At 45.1% G+C, this 19455-nt stretch overlaps 1 protein-coding gene across 1 annotated transcript in view; it reads left to right on the top strand.

Annotated features, from left to right (window-relative positions):
• The window catches only part of UBR1 (ubiquitin protein ligase E3 component n-recognin 1), a 296661-nt gene that overhangs the window by 226375 nt on the left and 50831 nt on the right, over window positions 1-19455 (top strand). The window contains exons 37-39 of the mRNA XM_063947658.1: window positions 14613-14709; window positions 15260-15327; window positions 15634-15784. Of these exons, the coding sequence (XP_063803728.1) occupies window positions 14613-14709; window positions 15260-15327; window positions 15634-15784 (316 nt within the window). The remainder of the gene's footprint in view (window positions 1-14612; window positions 14710-15259; window positions 15328-15633; window positions 15785-19455) is intronic.

Below are 19455 nucleotides of genomic sequence, written 5' to 3'. Positions count from 1 at the left end.
ATCGTTTCCGGTACTCGCCTTTGCTCGGTGATTGTGTTGCTATTGGAAATTTACACCTCCGTCTTAGTCATCAGAAACCCTTCTGGATCCCTTCTCGACCTCACTGGTACTCTCACCGAAACAGACTGCTCTGGTCAACATCATGGTCAACAGGAAAATCCGTATCACAGTCTCTTGAGGCGAGTCCATCTTACAGGAGGAGAAAAGGAGAAATTTGTAATGGGGGTACAGAAAAACAGTTTGAGGGGGAGAGAAACTTGTTACGATAATTAGTTCTCTAGTCTTGTTGTTCTTCTTGTTCTGCTGTCATCTCAAAGGTGCTGTCTCTCAGTCTTCCAACCGAACACTCCGGTGATACAATATTTCTTCCAAACCAGCGATCTTTCTGTAAGGAGCAAAAATCTTGCATCACCATTTGTCTAACTGATGTGTGACATACCATCTTTAAAACATGAAAACATGAGTGAGAAGAGAGAAAACAAAAAAAAACAAAAGAGAGAGAGAACAATTCATATACATATATATTACATAAACCAACAATAAACAACAACAGGAAAAAACATTTTTCAAACATTTTAAAACATTGTCAGATCTGTCGTTCATCATCAGGCTGTCATATCTACATGTCCAATGGTATCCTTGCTCAGTCCCTCCCACCAGCACCTCCATACTCCACCCTTTGTATTTGGCCAGGATACATTGATGCGGGTAGGTCATGCTGGGGTTTGGTAGACTTCTGCAAAGACCAAGTAGCTATGCAATGTTTGAGTCCTGCCGATAACCGTCAGAGATGGGGAAAAAGAAAACATTTCACAGATACATTACAAATTTTACCCGGTCATTCCTGTGTCCTCAAGGAATGACCTCCCAACTTGTTAACAATAACCTCAGGCTTACCATCAGTCCTAATGATCACCTTTCCTGATTGCATGTTACAGGTGCGGCCCAAACTCCTTCCTATGTGATCCCTGATTACAATTTGGTGTGTCATAACTCTGCTCATATCTTTGTCTAGGGGGTTTATATGAATTTGGTCTACTTCTTGATCTACAATCTCTTGCAAAATGACCTTCCTTCTGGCAATTGTAACAGACTTCCACATTTGAATTTCTCGCAGGGGTTTGGGGCTTATGCTGGAGTGGTCTTGTGGTTAGGACCTGTATACTTACGGCCATTAACTTATCACTTTGTGACTCCCGGTGTCTGGTGATATTCCGATCATGATCAATAGCGGCCTCTCTTAATGCGGCCACCGAGATATTTCTCCAGTTTGGGTTGGTGGTCTGTACCCTTGTTCTCAATACCTCCTTTAAACCATTCATTAATACCTTAACCGCTACTTCTCTGTGCGGTGCACTTGTTCCAATGTTTTCTATACCTGTATACCTAGTCATGTCCTGCAATGCCGGATGGAAATAATCAGAAATACTTTCCCCTTCGTTTTGTCTTATGGAGAAAATTTCATTTCACTTGACAACGGCAGGGAAATATACTCCTAACTGTCGGTTGATCTGCTTAATACATTCCTGATTGTTTTCCTCCGTTTGTGGTACCTCTGTGTTTAATTTACAATCAGCAATAAATTTCGCAGGATCAACACTGGAGGACAAACATGCCCTCAGCACTGTCCGCCACCTTTGTTGGTGGGTTCTGTGGAGTTTCCTAATTCTTTAATAAATCTCTGACATGAAACTAGATCTTCCCTAGGATCAGGGAATTCAGACATGATTGATCTCAATTCTGTCCGGGACCAGGGACGGCGCATTGCACTGTCCTTGACGGGAATGATTCCCTGAGCGTCAGTCTTCCCATTGGGGACTGTGATCACCCTGACAGGACTAAATTCAATTACATCACCTTGTGTTGGTCTTACAATATGGGGTACATTTGTTTGTGCGTGATATATAACACCGTACGTACCTGTGGACACGACCTCACCTGACCCTCCGTTAGGGGGTTTGATTACTGCCTTTACCGATTTGGTCGCGTCCACCTGGATGTCTTGTAGGATGGCTTCTGGAAGAGGTACCGACATCGTGCTGGGCTCACGTTCTTGCTTGTAGTCCTGAGGGAAGTTTGACATGGGGTGCGACTTGCACAGGTTAACATTTGTAATTTTTACACTTTCATTTTCATAAACATTATTACATTTGTTACTTTCATTCTTAATACAGTTACTAAGTGCATTTTTATCGTACCCCATTGCGCCATTCTCTGCAACCATAATCCTCTCCATTGCCATGTCTCTCTTCCCAAGATGAGAGTCAGATATGTAAGTTAAGTTTCTTTGTATTTAACTTTCCTTTTGCCATAACTTTAAACAATCATTTTGTCTAATCCTCTGCTTGGCAGATTTTATTAGACCTATCCTTTTTCGTGGGTTCTGCAATACCTCAGGGTTCAGACTGTCTACCCGGGGAGACTGCTCCCCATCATCCTCTGTCATACGTTCCCATTCTTTGAATACCTGTGTGTGTGATCCTTCACACATTAACCGTGCGGACCCTTTGGGCCAGCAATTACCAACGTGAACCCTTGTTGGACGTCCCTTCTTTGAACAACTGGCCCCCATCGTTTGTAGATATTGCTGTCTTAGCTAATTCTTACAAACAGACCAAAATTTGCCCGCGGTAAGGCGACGGTGAAAGTTCAACTAGTGCCTTCACTCACTCTGCTTTTGTAACCTCTATTTACTGGGGCGCGTGAGAGTATGCGATCCCTCCCCAGTAAGTATTGGTTGTTGGAGATTTCCTTAGTGAACAGCGAAACTCCCTTAAAATAACAAAAACCTACACAAATCACGTTAGAATGTACAAATAGCGTTTATGATCCCACAATAAATTGTTGATGGGTATCAAGGTAACAAACTAATGCACACAATTACGTGCGGTACAGTCGCACTGCGTATAAGTAACTATTACTTATCCGCCTTACGACCAGCGGAATCGGTTGTTTAGGCTGCGAAACCTTCAGCCGGAGCTTTTACCTTGACTATATGGGTGCTACGCCAAACCCCCCCGGGGCTGCGCTTAAATACCTCGCAGTCCTTTTGTCTGCGGAAACTACTTGCTCCTTTACCTTATACAATGTTAACGCGGGCAAGCCAGTCCCACGCCACCAAGTGTCCACTCACCTGATGTGATCTCCGACGGGATCCCGATTTGTGGGTTCACAAAAATAATACCTTAAGTTCCACACTCACTCCTATAAACTCATACACACCCCTGAGCTTTCTGTACAGAAATTCCTTTCATACAGGTAGGAGTCCAATCCCTGGGTTTGCAGTAGAAAAAGGTTTTCTTTTAACTATTACTTTTTGGAAAAACTGAACAACCGTGTGCTATTATCAGGTGGCTATACTATACCGCCCACCCTAAACAAGGTTATTGTGTGATTCAAGTCTCAATGGGCGTATCCGTACGCTCCGTTGCGTAAAACACGCCACGTGCGTATGCCTTTGCGTCACGTACGTGCTTTCGCACGTTGTCCGAGACACATGCACAAATTGCAGATATACCCACAGCGACACAATCAACACGCTTCTATCAATGTAAACAATATTCAACAGAAATCGCTTACCGTACACCACACAGTATTTGCTATGCTGTGTGTGTGTCCTTATTTTAATCTCAACTAAATAGCACCAGATTTCTTCACTTCAGCACGTGTCTAATAATCAATTCTAATGGCAACAAGAAAGTGAGCTGCAACCATGTAGATGTGTGCGTGCATGTGTGTGTATGCAAAAACAGAAATAAACAGTTTTAAAAGATACTAACGTATTGTTCTTACCTCCGGTTCCGGACTCCACCCCAGCACTCCTACAACGTAGCGTAACAGACGCTCATCTAGTCAGCACCACTGTATCCCTAACCACCAATACGGATACGAAGGGATACTGCGTTCCCGCCCTTTGCTGACAGATAAAGTCTGATTTACAGTAGTGAGGATATGTGGAGGACGGACGAGCCCTCAATTGATAAAGCCTATAATTTATCCTATATAACACACTATAAAGAGGTTAAGAGACACAGTACGCAATTGGCGCACGAGGTACCGTAAGGGTACGCTCTTAGCGTAGCGGACGTTGTATCGGGAGCGAGCCGCTCGAGCGACACAAACGCTCGCGAGAATACGCTGTTGGTATCGGGCACACTATAGGTGAGCGACTACCGTAATGCTACGCTATCAGCGTAGCGGACGCTCGACACCACGAGGAGATCACGAGCGGCGCAGACGCTCACAAGATAACAATCAGTAGACCTTGAATGTAACACACAGAAAGGATATTCTTATACTGTAGACCTTGTACTGAAACACTGTAGCGATATAACGCTGCTTAACCTTGTTTACACTAAAGCTGTTTGAGCGATAGAGACGCTCCTATTACCCTCTGCAATATAATGAACACACAATACCGGTCTAAGGGTCTAACGCCTTTTAAGGAAATGAATGAACGTTCAATTGCAAAAGAATAATACAATACAAGTTATACACTACCAAGATAACATAAAATACCTAACCAAATCACTACACATAAAATACAATAAAGATACAATTACATTTAAAGGGGGAAGGAGAGAGAGAATGGCTTATAACATTAAATAAGAGACAATATGATTGCAGAGAAACTTACGCACAAAGGGAAACAATCGCATGCGCCTTCTGGATATCCAGCTCCCGATTATCAGTGATGAGAACCGTTGAAGAGAATAGAGAGCTGGTCCAGATCGGCTTGTCCTTTTATACACTACACACAATACAGTACAATGGTCCCTACATTCTTATTGTTCATTGGACACAGGAATTCGTCTTCGCATTATGACAAAAGGTCATAGGTTGATTCATACAGGTGGGCTGTGACTATTCCTAACTGCTCAGGTGGGTGGGAAACTGGGTTTCCCGCCGCATGGGTAATAAAGTGCAAATACAGTAAATGTTCATAAACTTCTTATGTCCATAACTATTCGCACGAGCGAGTTATCCGCTTCAAACCAACACCGGAAAATTGCTAATTAAATACTCTTCCGATGGATACTAAACACCACTGTATAACCCCTGTCTGACCCTTCGTATCAAACAAAGAGGGATCTCTTTGTCTATGAACATGCTACATTAACTAAACTTTCAGATTCTATCAAAGGGACCATAATCTACAAAATACATTATATGGTTAAAATATGTTACGATTGAGTCGCACGCTAGACGCATACAAACTCTACCGTAAATGCGCATACCGTGCGCCTGCGGGTGCACGTAACAGCGAGTATGCGCACGCACGGGAGAGCGCACGCATGCGCAGCGAGGACACGCATGAGGTGCATACATGGCAGTGTGTAGTGTGATATTTTTCTGACTTTGACAGCCTTTTAGGTCCTGCTGTAGTGGTTGTCTAACCTAGTCGAAACGGGTTCTCTCCTTTATGGTACCTGTAAGATGCTGTGTTGGGGGCATCCTTACCTTGCCCCATTTCCCACAGCATCAATTCCGGTATGCGTTCCACCGTGGGCCGCATTTCCAGCAGTCCTGCACTAATGTGAATACTGTGAGCTGTGCGTTCCATCTTGTGCATCAATTCCAGTTTTGTTTTTTTACACTTTCGGGGATATTCAGTTTGCCCCGAAGAGACATTGGGAGTAAAAAAACCCTGATGTTTCTTCGGTTGCTGCGGTCTGGTTATTCGATTAGCTTGGCCGGTAAAAAAGTGCATTTTCACCCGAAAACACACTGGTTCAGTGAAACCTGTGTGTCTTCGGGTGAAATAGCCCCGTTTGCAGATGAAAATGGGGCTGTTACCGGGGATTTTGCTTCGCCTGTGGGCTGTGGGGATTTTCAAGGGAGGGGGTGGTTATGTGTATGCGTGTATATGTATATATATATGTATATATATATATATATATATATATATATATATATATATATATATATTAAAGTGCTAGTGCATATCTAGAAGTATAATGAGATGTTATGTGTGACTATATATCACCCACCATAACTAGCTTACAGCTAAGTGAGGCTTATATTAAAGTTTACTCATGCTAATCTATACTAATATAAAGTTTTTTCTGTTTCAAGTTGGCACAAAAACTACTGAACCGATTTTAACCTGCACTTTGTTTCATATTGATCTGTCAAGTTAAAGCTGAGCAATAACCAAAAATCTAAATTTATTGGCATTATCAAAGCAAGGGATAGGTGTGGCACCATGCGCGTGGTCGGTAAGGGTGGGGGGGAGAGGTGCTTTGGGCTCCCGTTCACTCGAAATTGAGACATTAGGTGGCGCAAGAGTTGTGTATAGGTGGCACACTAGTTGTGTGCAGGTGGCATGGGTGACGCCGCAGTTAAAAGATAGTCAGTAATAGTGTCAGTGTCTATACTTTGTATTTTGAGATTTGGATTTATTAATTAATGACAATTCATTTTTAATTGCTATAATACAGGTTGAGTATCCCTTATCCAAAATGCTTGGGACCAGAGGTATTTTGGATATCGGATTTTTCCGTATTTTGTAATAATTGCATACCATAATGAGATATCATGGTGATGGGACCTAAATCTAAGCACAGAATGCATTTATGTTTCATATGCACCTTATACACACAGCCTGAAGGTCATTTTTGCCAAAAAATTTTATAACTTTGTGCATTAAACAAAGTGTGTGTACATTCACACAATTCATTTATGTTTCATATACACCTTATACACACAGCCTGAAGGTCATTTAATACAATATGTTTAATAACTTTGTGTATTAAACAAAGTTTATGTACATTGAGCCATCAAAAAACAAAGGTTTCACTATCTCACTCTCACTCAAAAAAGTCCGTATTTCGGAATATTCCATATTTCGGAATATTTGGATATGGGATACTCAGCCTGTACATAGGTTCTCAAGCTCAGTCCCCAGGACCTCAACAGTTTGTGTTTTCAGACCTCCTCACAGTCATAAGTGAAAACGTTAGCTCCACCTGTGGATCTTTTAAAATGTACCAGTAAGTAATGAAGTCACTTGTATATCTACCAGGTGACCTGGAAATCGTGAGCTGTATTCGGTCCTGAGGATCGAGTTTGAGAAGCTATTCTATAACACATTTGTGTCATCATAGATCATTGCTGCAGAGTTGTACGGGACCTGGTGGCTCACTACCCACAGGAATCTCACGTTGGGCCAAATGTATTAAGCTTTAACAAGAGATTAAGTTGAGACGGATAAAGAGTGAAAAATCACCAGCCAATCAGTTCCTGACTGACATGTTACAGGATGTGTTTGAAAAATGACAGTTAGGAGCTGATTTGCTGGTCATTTAATATCTCTATATATCCGTTTTCACTTTGTCTCTTGTTAAAACTTAATACATTTGGGCCAACTGTGTGGCATATTGAGGCTAGATGTATGAGGACACATCTGTACATCAAGAGTGATCTCCACCCACTTTTTTTATTCTTATTTTGCACTTAAACATGGTAAAAAGCAGCACTCTGGGAAGACACAAATATTATAAACTTCTAAACTATCAAGTCTTTCAAGGATCCCACAGTGAGAACCCACAGTGCTATATGGTTACAGCAGCTCACTGGCAGTCAGGAAAGGAGAGCTCTGGCCGTGGCAAGAGGGAAGAGAATCAAATAGTGAACAGTACTCAGTAGGAAAAGCAGTTGATCTTAGAGAAGTTACATTTACAGCACACAGGATGCAGTTATTTCTCTTACCTCCTAGGGGATACTGGGAATCCATTTAGTACCATGGGGTATAGACGGGTCCACTAGAAGCCATGGGCACTTTAAGAAATTGATAGTGTGCACTGGCTCCTCCCTCTATTCCCCTCCTACCAGACTCAGTTTAGAAAATGTGCCCGGAGGAGCCGGTCACGTCTATGGAAGTTCCTGAAGAGTTTTCTGCATTTATTTTCTGAGTTTGTTATTTTCAGGCAGGACTGGATGGCACCAGCCTGCCTGCTTCGTGGGACTTAGGGGGGGAAGACGGCCCAACCTCTCTCTGGGTTAATGGTCCTGTTCCCCGCTGACAGGACACTAGCTCCTGAGAGATTTATTTGCAAGCCCTACCATGGCGAGCGTACATTCCCGCAGCACGCCGCCACCCCTAACAGAGCCAGAAGAATGAAGAGTGATGAGTACTAAGCCGGCATCCCAGTTAGCGGGTCGTCGGCCATTATGGCGGCATGAGGGTGCGGAGATGCATGGCTTCTAAATGGGGTGGACTGTGTCTCCTGCTGTGTACAGACACAGTACCCAGACTGGCAACATAGCCATAAAAGCAGTATGTCTCCATTTTATGCATAAGACACATACAGCCAGTGTAAAAAAAGTGCGGGAAGATCGTGCGACATTGAAGGGGCGGAGCCTCACTACAAGCGGATCCAGCAGCTCACCAGCATAATTTTCCCTCTGCAGCTGACACAGTCGCTGACTGACAGGGACGCTGAGCTCCTCCAGAGAGACACCAGATTACCTCAGCGGTACCTGGGGGTCATAGCAGGGGGAGAGCGATTGTTAGTGTACTAAGTCCCTAATCTAGGTACTTAGTCTGTGACCCGGCTAAGCTTGGCATTAGCGTTAAGGGCGCCGTGTGCTGGTTCCATACTCCCTCTGTCTCTCCCTGGAAGGGCTCATTGTAGGTTAATTGTGCATTTAACCTTTTCCTGTGTGTGTGTGCTGTCACTATACAGTATGTCAGGTGAAGAGTGTGTTTCATGTAAAGCACAATGTTACTCTTCCCCATAGGGTTCACTAGTGTGTACTCAATGTAGTGTCCCTTCCCAGGCTAGTGGGGCAGAACCAGCATGGCTGGACTCCATTAGAGGAATGATTTCCATAATCTCTACTAAGTTATTTCGGAAGGAGAAAGAGACTCAATACTTAAGACAATCTATGACTGAGTTTATGAAAAGAGACTCAGTACCCAAACCAGTGTCTCAGTCCCCTGCCATTTGTCCGCACAAACGCACTTTGGCCCATATCCTGCAGTCTGACTTGGATGATGAAGGGTCAGACATGGAGGAGGGTGAGGTGGGGAGGGTACTCTGTCGCAGGGAATAGAGGCTCTTATAGAAGCTATCAGAGAAGTTCTGAATATCCCTGATAAGGTGACATAGGAGAGTGAGGAATCTTATTTTAATATAAAAAAGATCCTCAGCCACTTTTCCTGTGTCAAAGGAATTAAATACCCTGTTTGAAGAACCATGGGTTAATCTTGATAGGAAATTTCAAATCCCTAAACGGTTATTATCATCCTTTCCTTTTCCTCCTGAGGATAGGAAAAAAATGGTAAAATCCACCAATAGTGGATGCATCAGTATCCAGGCTCTCCCGGAAAATTGTATTGCCTGTCCCAGGTGCAGCCTTATTGAAAGACGCGGCTGACCACAAGATTGAGACTACGCTCAAATCTTTATATACAGCTGCAGGGGTGGCCCAGAGACCTACTATAGCATGTGGGTGGATTACTCGAGCCATTGCTAAATGGTCGGGTAACCTAATTGAGGGGTTAGATACCTTGCCTCAAGGGGAGATTGTTTTGCTCCTGCAACATATACCGGCCTCTGCAAACTTTATGGTGGAAGCCATAAAAGAAATAGGCTTGCTTAATGCACGCACTACAGCTATGGCAGTGTCTGCACGCAGAGGTCTATGGCTACGCCAGTGGACAGCGAATGCGGACTCCAGGAAAGGCGTGGAAGGCCTACCTTTCACAGGCAAGGCCTTATTTGTAGGTGAACTAAACAAATGGATCTCCAAAGCTACTTGCGGGTATGTCCACATACCTTCCTTCTGCAAGTCCTCCAGCTAGGAAGGCCTACTCAGGACCCATTTTACACTCCTTTCGGACTGCCAAGTTTAGGGGCAAGCCCAGAGGTTCTTCTACCGCCACCAGAGGCGCTAGAAGTAAACCACGCAGACCAGCAACTGCCGGTTCACAGGAACAGGGCTCAAGCTCTGCTTCCTCAAAACCTTTAACATGACGGTGGACCAAGATGCCTGGAAGACTGGCAGGTGGGAGCCCGGCTAAAATTCTTCAGTCACGTCTGGACAGCATGTGCCAGGATCCCTGGGTCATAGATCTTATTTCCCAGGGCCACAGACTGGAGTTCCAGGAGCTCCCACCTCGCAGATTCTTCAAATCAGGCTTACCAGTTTTACAAGAGGCAAGTATAACCTTGCAGGACGCCAATCAAAAACTGGTACAGACTCGGGTCATTGTTCCAGTTCAACCTCATCTGCAAAACAAGGGGTACTGTTCTAACTTGTTTGTAGTACCGAAACCGGACGGTTCGGTGAGGCCGATTGTGAACCTCAAGTCGTTGAACCCGTACTTACGAGTGTTCAAGATGGAGTCTCTGAGAGCGGTGATCTCAGGTCTGTAGGAGGGGGAATTCCTAGTGTCTCTGGATATCAATGATGCGTACCTTCACATTCCGATCTGGCCCACTAATCAGGCTTATCTACGATTTGCACTGCAGGACTGTCACTACCAGTTCCAGTCCCTGACATTTGGTCTCTCCACGGCACCGAGAGTGTTCACCGAAGTGATGGCTTATGTTCACTTCGCAAAAAGGGAGTGAACATAATTCCGTACATGGACGATCTTCTGATAAAGGCACCATCCAGGGAGTGGTTGTTGGACAGCATTGGCCTCTCAACCAGACTACTCCTTAATCACGGGGGGATTCTCAACCTACCAAAACCTCACCTGGAACCAACACAGAGGCTTCCTTTCCAGGGAATGATACTGGACACAGAGTCTCAGGTAGTGTTCCTTCCCTTGGAAAAGGCTGTGGTGATCCAGTCGATGGTTCGGGCTGTCCTGATGCCAACCCGGATCTCTGTGCATCTGTGCATTCGCTTTCTGGGGGAAGTGGTGGCCTCTTACGAAGTGCTTCAGTACGGAAGTTTTCATGCGAGGCCCATCCAACTAGAAGGGATTCAGAATTGGATTCTGCTAACCACAGACGCAAGCCTCAGTGGTTGGGGAGCAGTCACCCAGGGGGTGCAGGTTCAGGGAAGATGGTCAAGTCAGGAAGTCGTCCTTCCAATAAACATCCTGGAACGCAGGGCTATCTACAACGCCCTTCTGCAGGCCTCATCTCTACTTCGGAATCAGGCCATTCAAGTCCAGTCGGACAATGTGACGGCGGTAACGTACGTAAGGGGTAATTCAGACCTAATCGCTCGCTAGCTGTTTTTTGCAGTCCTGCGTTTGCATAGTCACCGCCCACCGGGGAGTGCATTTTAGCTGTGCTAGTGTGCGATTGCATGTGCAGCTGAGCGGTACAAAAAAAATCTTTGTGCAGTTTCTGAGTTGCCCAGGACTTACTCAGCTGCTGCAATCACTTCAGCTTGTCCGAGGCTGGAATTGACGTCAGACACCTGCCCTGCAAACGCTTGGACACGCCTTCGTTTCTTCCAGCCACTCCCTGAAAACGGTCAGTTGCCACCCACAGACGCCTTCTTCCTGTCAATCTCCTTGCGATCACCTGTGCGAATGGATTCTTTGTAAAACCCATCACACAGCAACAGTCCGCTTTGTACCCGTGCGATGCGCCTGCACATTGCGGTGCATACGCATGCGCAGTTCTGACCTGATCGCAGCTAGCGAGCGATCAGGTCTGAATTACCCCAGACCTACTGACAGGGTGGAAACGAAAGCAGAGCAGCAATGTCAGAGGTGTCAAGAATTCTCCTCTGGGCGGAAAAACACGCCGTTGCATTGTCAGCGGTCTTCATTCCGGGAGTAGACAACTTCCTCAGCAAACACGACCTGCACCCGGGGGACTGGGGCCTTCACCCGGAGGTGTTCCGGTGGTTGACACGTCGGTGGGGATATCCACAAATCGACATGATGTCCTCTCGACTCAACAAGAAGCTCAAGCGGTATTGTTGCAGGTCGAGGGACCCACAAGCAGTGGCGGTAGACGCTCTAACAACTCTGTGGGTCTACCAGCTGGTGTACGTGTTTCCTCCACTTCCTCTGATTCCAAGAATTCTAAAAAGAATAAAAAGGGAAAAGGTTCAAGCAATCCTCATTGCTCCGGACTGGCCACGAAGGGCCTGGTATGCGAATCTTCTCGAGATGCTACTCGAAGATCCGAGGCCTCTACCTCTTCGTGAGGATCTTCTGCAACAGGGCCCATTCGTCTATCAAGACTTATCACGGCTACATTTAACGGTATGGAAGTTGAACGGCTGATTCTAGCCAGGAAACAAGGTCATCCCGACCATGATCAAAGCCAGGAAGGGGGTAACGTCTAAACATTACCACAATATCTGGAGGAAATATGTCCCTTGGTGTGAGAGCAGACATTATTCTGCGGTGGAATTTCATCTGGGACGTTTCCTGCTTTTTCTGCAGTCAGGAGTGGATGTGGGCCTACGCAGTGTTGGACTGGGGTATGAAGGGCCCACCGGGGGAATGCAGTGGTAGGGGCCCGTTTTTAGAGGCTTTGAAAACCATTAATGTATGGTCTGGGCCTCTTGATAAATATATATAGTAAATACTGCTAGTTCATGCATGTAAATGTACCAGATTAATAACAGCAATGTACTGTAGTGAATACACCACAGTCCTGTGCAGTATAAGGTAACCTTTGTATAGTGTAGAACTCAAGTGCTCAGTCTGGAACCTGATCCCTAGAGGAGGGGGTGGGGGCCCAGGCAGTGGGGCCCACCGGTAGTTTCCCCTGTACCCCTGTGGGCCAGTCCGACCCTGGGCCTACGTCTAGGCACCAAACAAGTCCAGATTTCGGCCTTGTCTATTTTCTTTCAGAAACAATTGGCTTCTCTCCCTGAAGTCCAGTTGTTCTTGAAAGGTGTTCTGCACATCCAACCTCCTTTTGTGCCTCCCACGGCACATTGGGATCTCAGTTTGGTGCTACAGTTCCTCCAATCGGACTGGTTTGAACCAGTACAGGAGGTTGACGTAAAGTACCTTACATGGAAGACCGTCACACTGTTGGCCTTGGCTTCAGCAAGATGTGTGTCGGAGCTAGGGGCGTTGTCTCACAAGAGCCCCTACTTAATTTTCCATGAGGACAGAGCTGAACTCAGAACTCGTCAGCAATTCCTTCCCCTGGTGGTGTCTGCGTTTCACATCAACCAACCTATTGTGGTTCCGGTTGTTACGGACACCTCTGCTACTTCAAAGTCTTTGGATGTTGTGAGGGCTTTGAGGTGCATGTAAAGAGAACAGCTCGTCACAGGAAATCGGACTCGCTGTTCGTTCTCTGTGATCCCAATAAAATTGGGTGTCCTGCTTCAAAGCAGTCCATTGCACGCTGGATCTGGCTCACTATCCAGCATGCTTATTCCATGGCAGGCTTGCCAGTTCCAAAAACTGTTCAGTCCCACTCTATTAGGTCGGTGGGTTCTTCTTGGGCGGCTGCCTGGGATGTCTCGTCTTTACAGCTCTAGCGAGCAGCTACTTGGTCTGGTTCGAACACATTTGCTAAGTTTTACAAGTTCGATACTTTTGCCTCTGAGGACCTTCAGTTTGGTCAGTCAGTTCTGCAGGAACCTCAGCACTCTCCCACCCGGTTTGGGAGCTTTGGTACTTCCCCATGGTACTAAATGGATTCCCAGTATCCCCTAGGACGTAAGAGAAAATAGTATTTTGATTACCTACTGGTAAATCCTTTTCTCGTAGTCCATAGGGGATACTGGGCGCCCGCCCGGTGCTTCGTTCTTCCTGCACTGTTACTTGGTTAAGTATTCTGGTTTGTTCAGCTGTTGCTGTTCATGTTTCAAGTTTGGTTAGCATGGCTTTCCTCTTGTTCTGTGTGTGCTGGTTTGTAATCTCACCACTTTCCTTATCTATCCTTCTCTCAAAGTATGTCCATCTCCTCGGGCACAGTTTCCTAGACTGAGTTTGTTAGGAGGGGAATAGAGGGAGGAGCCAGCACATACTATCAATTTCTTAAAGTGCCCATGGCCCCTAGTGGATCCGTCTATACCCCATGGTACTAAATGGATTCCCAGTATCCCTTACGGTCTACGAGAAAAGGATTTACCGGCTGTCTGGATCTTGGTGGTCAGGAGACCAACGCCGGAATCCCGACAGCCGACAAAATGCCACCAGTCGGAATTCTGACCAAAGCTCGAGTTTCCACCACCCGAGGTCGCCACCAGACCTGAAGGGAAATCACGAGCTCGCTGCGCTGCCTCCGGGATCATGTCTGTTGGAATTCCGGCATCGGTCTCCCTACCGCCGGTATTTCATACCGGACCCCAGCACACACCTCTATTTACTGCATTCTGCCAGAGCTGAGTGTGATCATTACTAGCTGTTCACACTGCAGGACTCACGGCTGCAGTCCCAGTAACATTAGGGGCCTGTGGGGACTGAGATGAAACGCGCGGAGGTATAGAACGCCATTAAATGCTACTGAACCTGAGTTACTGTAAATGTATGATCCTAACTGTCTAATTAGAATTAATTCTGCAGTGACACAAACAGAACCAATTGTTTGTTAATTCTTGCAACAGGATAAACAGAATTTCTTCAGTTTATACAGGATGACTTCTGCATTTATATTTTTAAATAATATTAAAAGCAGTTTTTATAGGATTAATTAGTTCTGTAACCTCTATCTGTCTTTTAGCATGCCAATCTCAAAGCGCTGGTGAAATTTGCTGAAGCTCAAAGAGTCACATGTCATCAAACCACAATACAAGGCCATCTGGCGCAGTTGCTGGCAGGTATATGTTTGTATGATACCACCGCTGTTTTAAAATGTAAAAAAAAAGTGCCATTCCTTTTACATGATTGCCCCTGTAAAAAAATGTCTGAGAATGGCCAGCATCCTGCACTTCCGGCGATCTCTGACGCCGTTACATTCCGCTCATGGGGCTAGATCGACTAAACATCAGTTTATTGAGGCTTTGGCCGATGGTTTTAACACCTTCACAGACCTATTTGTACATCATAAACCTATAGTATGGCAGATTGAGGGGCTGTTAACGTTTAGGCATCCCCTAATAACACCTGCAATCCACCTACCTGTGTAGCCAGCTCCAATCAGTTAATATGAGATTTTTACCCAGCACCCGCTCTCTCCACATCTAGCAAAAGCAAGAGGGGTCCATTGCCTGGAAACCCCCCCCTTTTTCACCTTCACGCTCTCTCTATGCATTGCTTCTTGTCCACCCCTAATGCCTGACATAGGAGATATGACACGGATCCAGGCCATGTCAGAATACCTGTCTGGATACAGGCATATTAAACATCTTTTTGCACCTGTATTCACAGTGTTCCTGCCAAACATGAGGCTTGAGGGAACGCCATCCTTCCTGTCCGTGGATATGTTCCATCTCCTGGTAAACATTTATTTATTTCTATTACATTTTGCATGGATGAATCCAGTTTTAAAGGCACTATTTATGTCTTTCACAGCACTTTTCATGTTAGGTGTTAAAATCTCAGATGACCACTTTAAATCTGTGCTTTAAAATCTATTTGAGGCTGTTTTCTAGCCTACAGCTACAGAAGACATGGAACCTGTGGGGTGCGGATCGCTCCTCTAGTAGTAAAATGAGGGAAAATGTCCCCCTTTAGTAAAATAAATCTAAACTGATTTGTTTTAAATATTTGTTTCTAATTCTCATGACTGTCCTTTATCCTAGGTGGGATCAGTTTTGGCATTCCCATCTTTGTACTGGGAAGAAGGTGTGGACCTGCACCCTTCATCCCTAATATCAGCATACAACCATCTCTACCTCTTTCGCCTGCTTACTATGGCTCACATCCTGCAAATCATCTTCACGTCAGCCACAGGTACTAAGGAATAGCCTATGGCTAACTCTGATCATTGTAACGCTTATATAATACCATGGTGAAAATATCAATGATGTGCTGCAACCAATAGCAGTAGCCTTTGTTTATATGGCTTCACAAAACTGCTAAAAGCTTAGATGTGATTGGCTGTTATGGGCGGCAGAACAACATTGCTTATTGCACATTTCATTTTTTACATTTCAGGAATATTTAGCAATTGTAGCATTCGGATGCTTATTCTGAAAAGTATATAGAATATCTGTTTAATAATAGGATAATGGTTGCAAATTATGTGTAAATTACATTTGAGTGTACATCAGCAGCCTATGTACCAAATGCAGAAATACTGTATTTATATCCATATTCTGATTCTGTAATCGCACACTCCCATCAGAAGCAAGTAGGTCATTGTATCGGTTTTCATTAAGATCATTTTACCTGTCTTTGGCATCCAATCAGGGGCACACGGAATACCATGGTGTATATAGGGCGCGCTTCTAGGAGCATGCACAATCTGCAAACTAAACTTGTCTTCCTTTTCCATCCTCTGGTGCAAAGCACTTCGGTTTCTGTTATTTTGCCCATGCAGTGGGTGCCATTGTTTGTGCCGTACAGTTAAGCACACTGTACAATTATCTGTCAGACAATCTGTTCAATCTACTGGTTGGAACAAAACTATGGTCATTTATAGGAGAAAGCGACTGTTTTCTCCAAAACACTGGAAAACAGACAAAAATGGTCATTCAAACAAATTGGTTAAATCAGATTAACCAATTTGAACAATCAATTTTTTCTGGTTTCCAGTATTTGGGAGCAATTGGCTCACATACTTTACCATATTTTCATTCCAAAAAGTCAGATTGGACATACCGTCTGACAGATAATTGTATAGTGTGCACCTAGCTATAGTTCTATTTTTATTAAATTTTATTCATGTATTTAGTTTCACTTTCACTGCAATTGAGATGGGGGACTCTGCAGTCCTTCCCTTGGCTACTAAAATTGTCCGTCATATAGTGCATATTGGTGTATTGGTGCCATTAGGGCTCTGTTCCCGCTGAGTCTGTATGGGAGGACCTGCTTTTATTAAACACACAGCTCCTCTTTGCCTGCCTGCCAAAGTTTATCGTTTTGTAGCCCTGTCCCCTCACTGTAGCTGCCATGGAGGCTGGATGATCTTCTGTTCTGTGCTGTACATTATTACCTTCTGAGGTCCAGCTGTACTGCTGCACTGGGCAGGGATAATTGTCGGGCCAGAGGGAAATTCCCCTGTTTCTGTATGCTACTGTATATTTATTAACATTTACTAATACAGCAGCAGCATATTTCGTTGCACTTGATCCATATCCCAGTCATATCTCCTTGATATGGTTACATGACTTGTATATGCATTGTTTCTAGTTCTCATCTCAACCACGAGATTGTGAGTCCTGGTCTGAGCCAAGCCATGCAGTCTGGCATTGGACAGTCTCTTGATTTAGTTGATGTTGTCTGAGCTCTGCGGATTGGTGCACTATGATGCACACTAGTAAGGATAGCATGTGACCAAGCAGTTTGTGTTTAGATGGATAACGCCAATCATCTGTCAAGTGTATGTATTGAAAGGGGCCCCAATTCATGATTGCCTTGTGCTTAGTCCCAGTTTTTCGTCTGGTGGTCCAGTTGTTATGTGCCGTCAAATCGATGCCGACTTATGGCGACCCTATGGGTAGTTGCCCTGAACTAATTTCGATCTTCAGTCAAGCAGTTCTGGTTGATAGTGTGGTGTCCATAGTTGTGATGGTATCAAGCCATCTCAGAGCTGGTCCTGCCCTTTTTCGTTTGCCTTCAACTTTTCCAAGCATAATGTCCTCCTCTAGGGATCCTGTTTTTCACATGATGTGTCCAAAGTAGGAAAGCACCAGTCTTGTCATTTGTGCTTCTAGGGAGAGCTTAGGTTTTGTCTCGGCTAATACCGTTTCCTTTGTTCTTCGGGCAGTCCGTACTATCCGTAATATTCATCTCCAACCCCCGTCATTCAGAAGCGTCTATGATCTTTCTTTCTTGCTTCTTGACTGTCCAGCTTTCACACCCATACAATGTTACTGAAAAAAACATAGCTTGAACCAGTCATGTCTTTGTGTGCAAAGACACATCTTTGCACTTGAGTATTTTTATCAAGATCCCTCATGACTGTTTTACCAAGTGCTATTCATCTTCGGATTTCTGGTCTGCTTGCTGTTTTAGTGTTGATTAGTGATCCCAATAGTGTACACCTTAACAACTGCTATCCTCGGCCATATCACCAGTGCTGCCATTTAGCTAATGCTTGCACCACTGCTGTGAGTACCAACAAATCATTCCACGTACCAAAGTCCATCAGATCACGTCGTTTACTCATTATTTCATGAGTGATACATTCATTAGTCTCTGCATACCTTCACCTTTCCGATGTTATACAGAGTTAGACATTATACGTCAGCTTTATCTGCAAAATAGATACTTTACATCAAATCGCCTGGTGGTCATAATAATTTTGCAACTCAGTGTAATGTCTTTGTAGCCAGAGACCCCAGTTTTGGGCGTAGTGTTTGCGGACAGCCATACCACCTTTAGGGGTTGATGGCACCAAAGTGTGGCACCGCTCAGTGTGTCACGAGGACACCCAGAGTGGCTGCACAGAAGACATTGTTTGTTTCTGGAGCGTCTATAAGATGCTCTGGGGGCACTTCTGCAGTGATAGTGGTTTCTGGGTGCATTTCAAGCAAAGAAAGAGTTGTGGGTTGGCGACTGTGCCGCTCACAGAACCCTGTGCTCTGTGAGGGGGTACTGCTCTCACAGCCCTAGTAACGGCCCTGTTTATTGAATGTTCTGCTCCTTTGCCACCACTATTGATGCCAGAGCAGTGAAGGAAGAGCCATGCTCCTGTATAATACAACTTTCTCTAACTTCCTAGTGGTTACTGGGGTGACATTAGTACCATGGGGTATAGACCGGGTCCATTGGAGCCTGGAACTGTAAGAAATCATTAGTGTGTGCTAGCTCCTCCCCCCTATGCCCCTCCACCAGACTCCGTTTAGAAAAATGTGCTCACGGAGACGGGTGCATTCTCTGGAACTCAGAGAGTTTTCTTCAGAAATTTGTTAGTTTATTACTTTCAGGCAGCTTTGGTTGGCAACCAGTCTACCTGCATCATGGTACTTAGGGGGTGGACCGAACCAATTTCCTGTAGAGTTAATGGTTCATATCCCCCGCTGACAGGACATTAAGCTCCTGAGTCGCTGTTTCACATACCCCCAGGGTGTGCACACACGCCGGCAGCATGCCACCTCCCCTAACAGATGCCGAAGATGCGGTGCGGTGAGTACAGACACCGGGTTCCCGGTGACAATGGCGGACACCCACACTGGCGTTAATAAAAAGGGATTTTTAAGCTCCTTCTTTTTACACAAAAACCTGCTATAAAGCCAGTATAAAATCAGAGGGGCCGCATGCCTTTGAGGGGGCGGGGCTTGCTGGAGAGCGGGACCAGAGGCTGCAAGGATCCATTTCCTGCTGCAGCTGACTGCCAGGCTGCATGCAAAAGCTGCTCCTCCACAAACTCTGCTGTATCACTGCTTGTACTGGTACCAGGGGGTTTTATAGAGAGGGTGGGAGCATATAGGCTGTATTACACAAGCTGCCTTAATAAG

This window comes from Pseudophryne corroboree, chromosome 12 (assembly GCF_028390025.1).
Source record: "Pseudophryne corroboree isolate aPseCor3 chromosome 12, aPseCor3.hap2, whole genome shotgun sequence".
In the NCBI taxonomy this organism is placed as follows: Eukaryota; Metazoa; Chordata; class Amphibia; order Anura; family Myobatrachidae; genus Pseudophryne; species Pseudophryne corroboree.
Note: the sequence above shows the minus strand (reverse complement) of the source record. Positions and strands in the feature narration are given on the sequence as shown.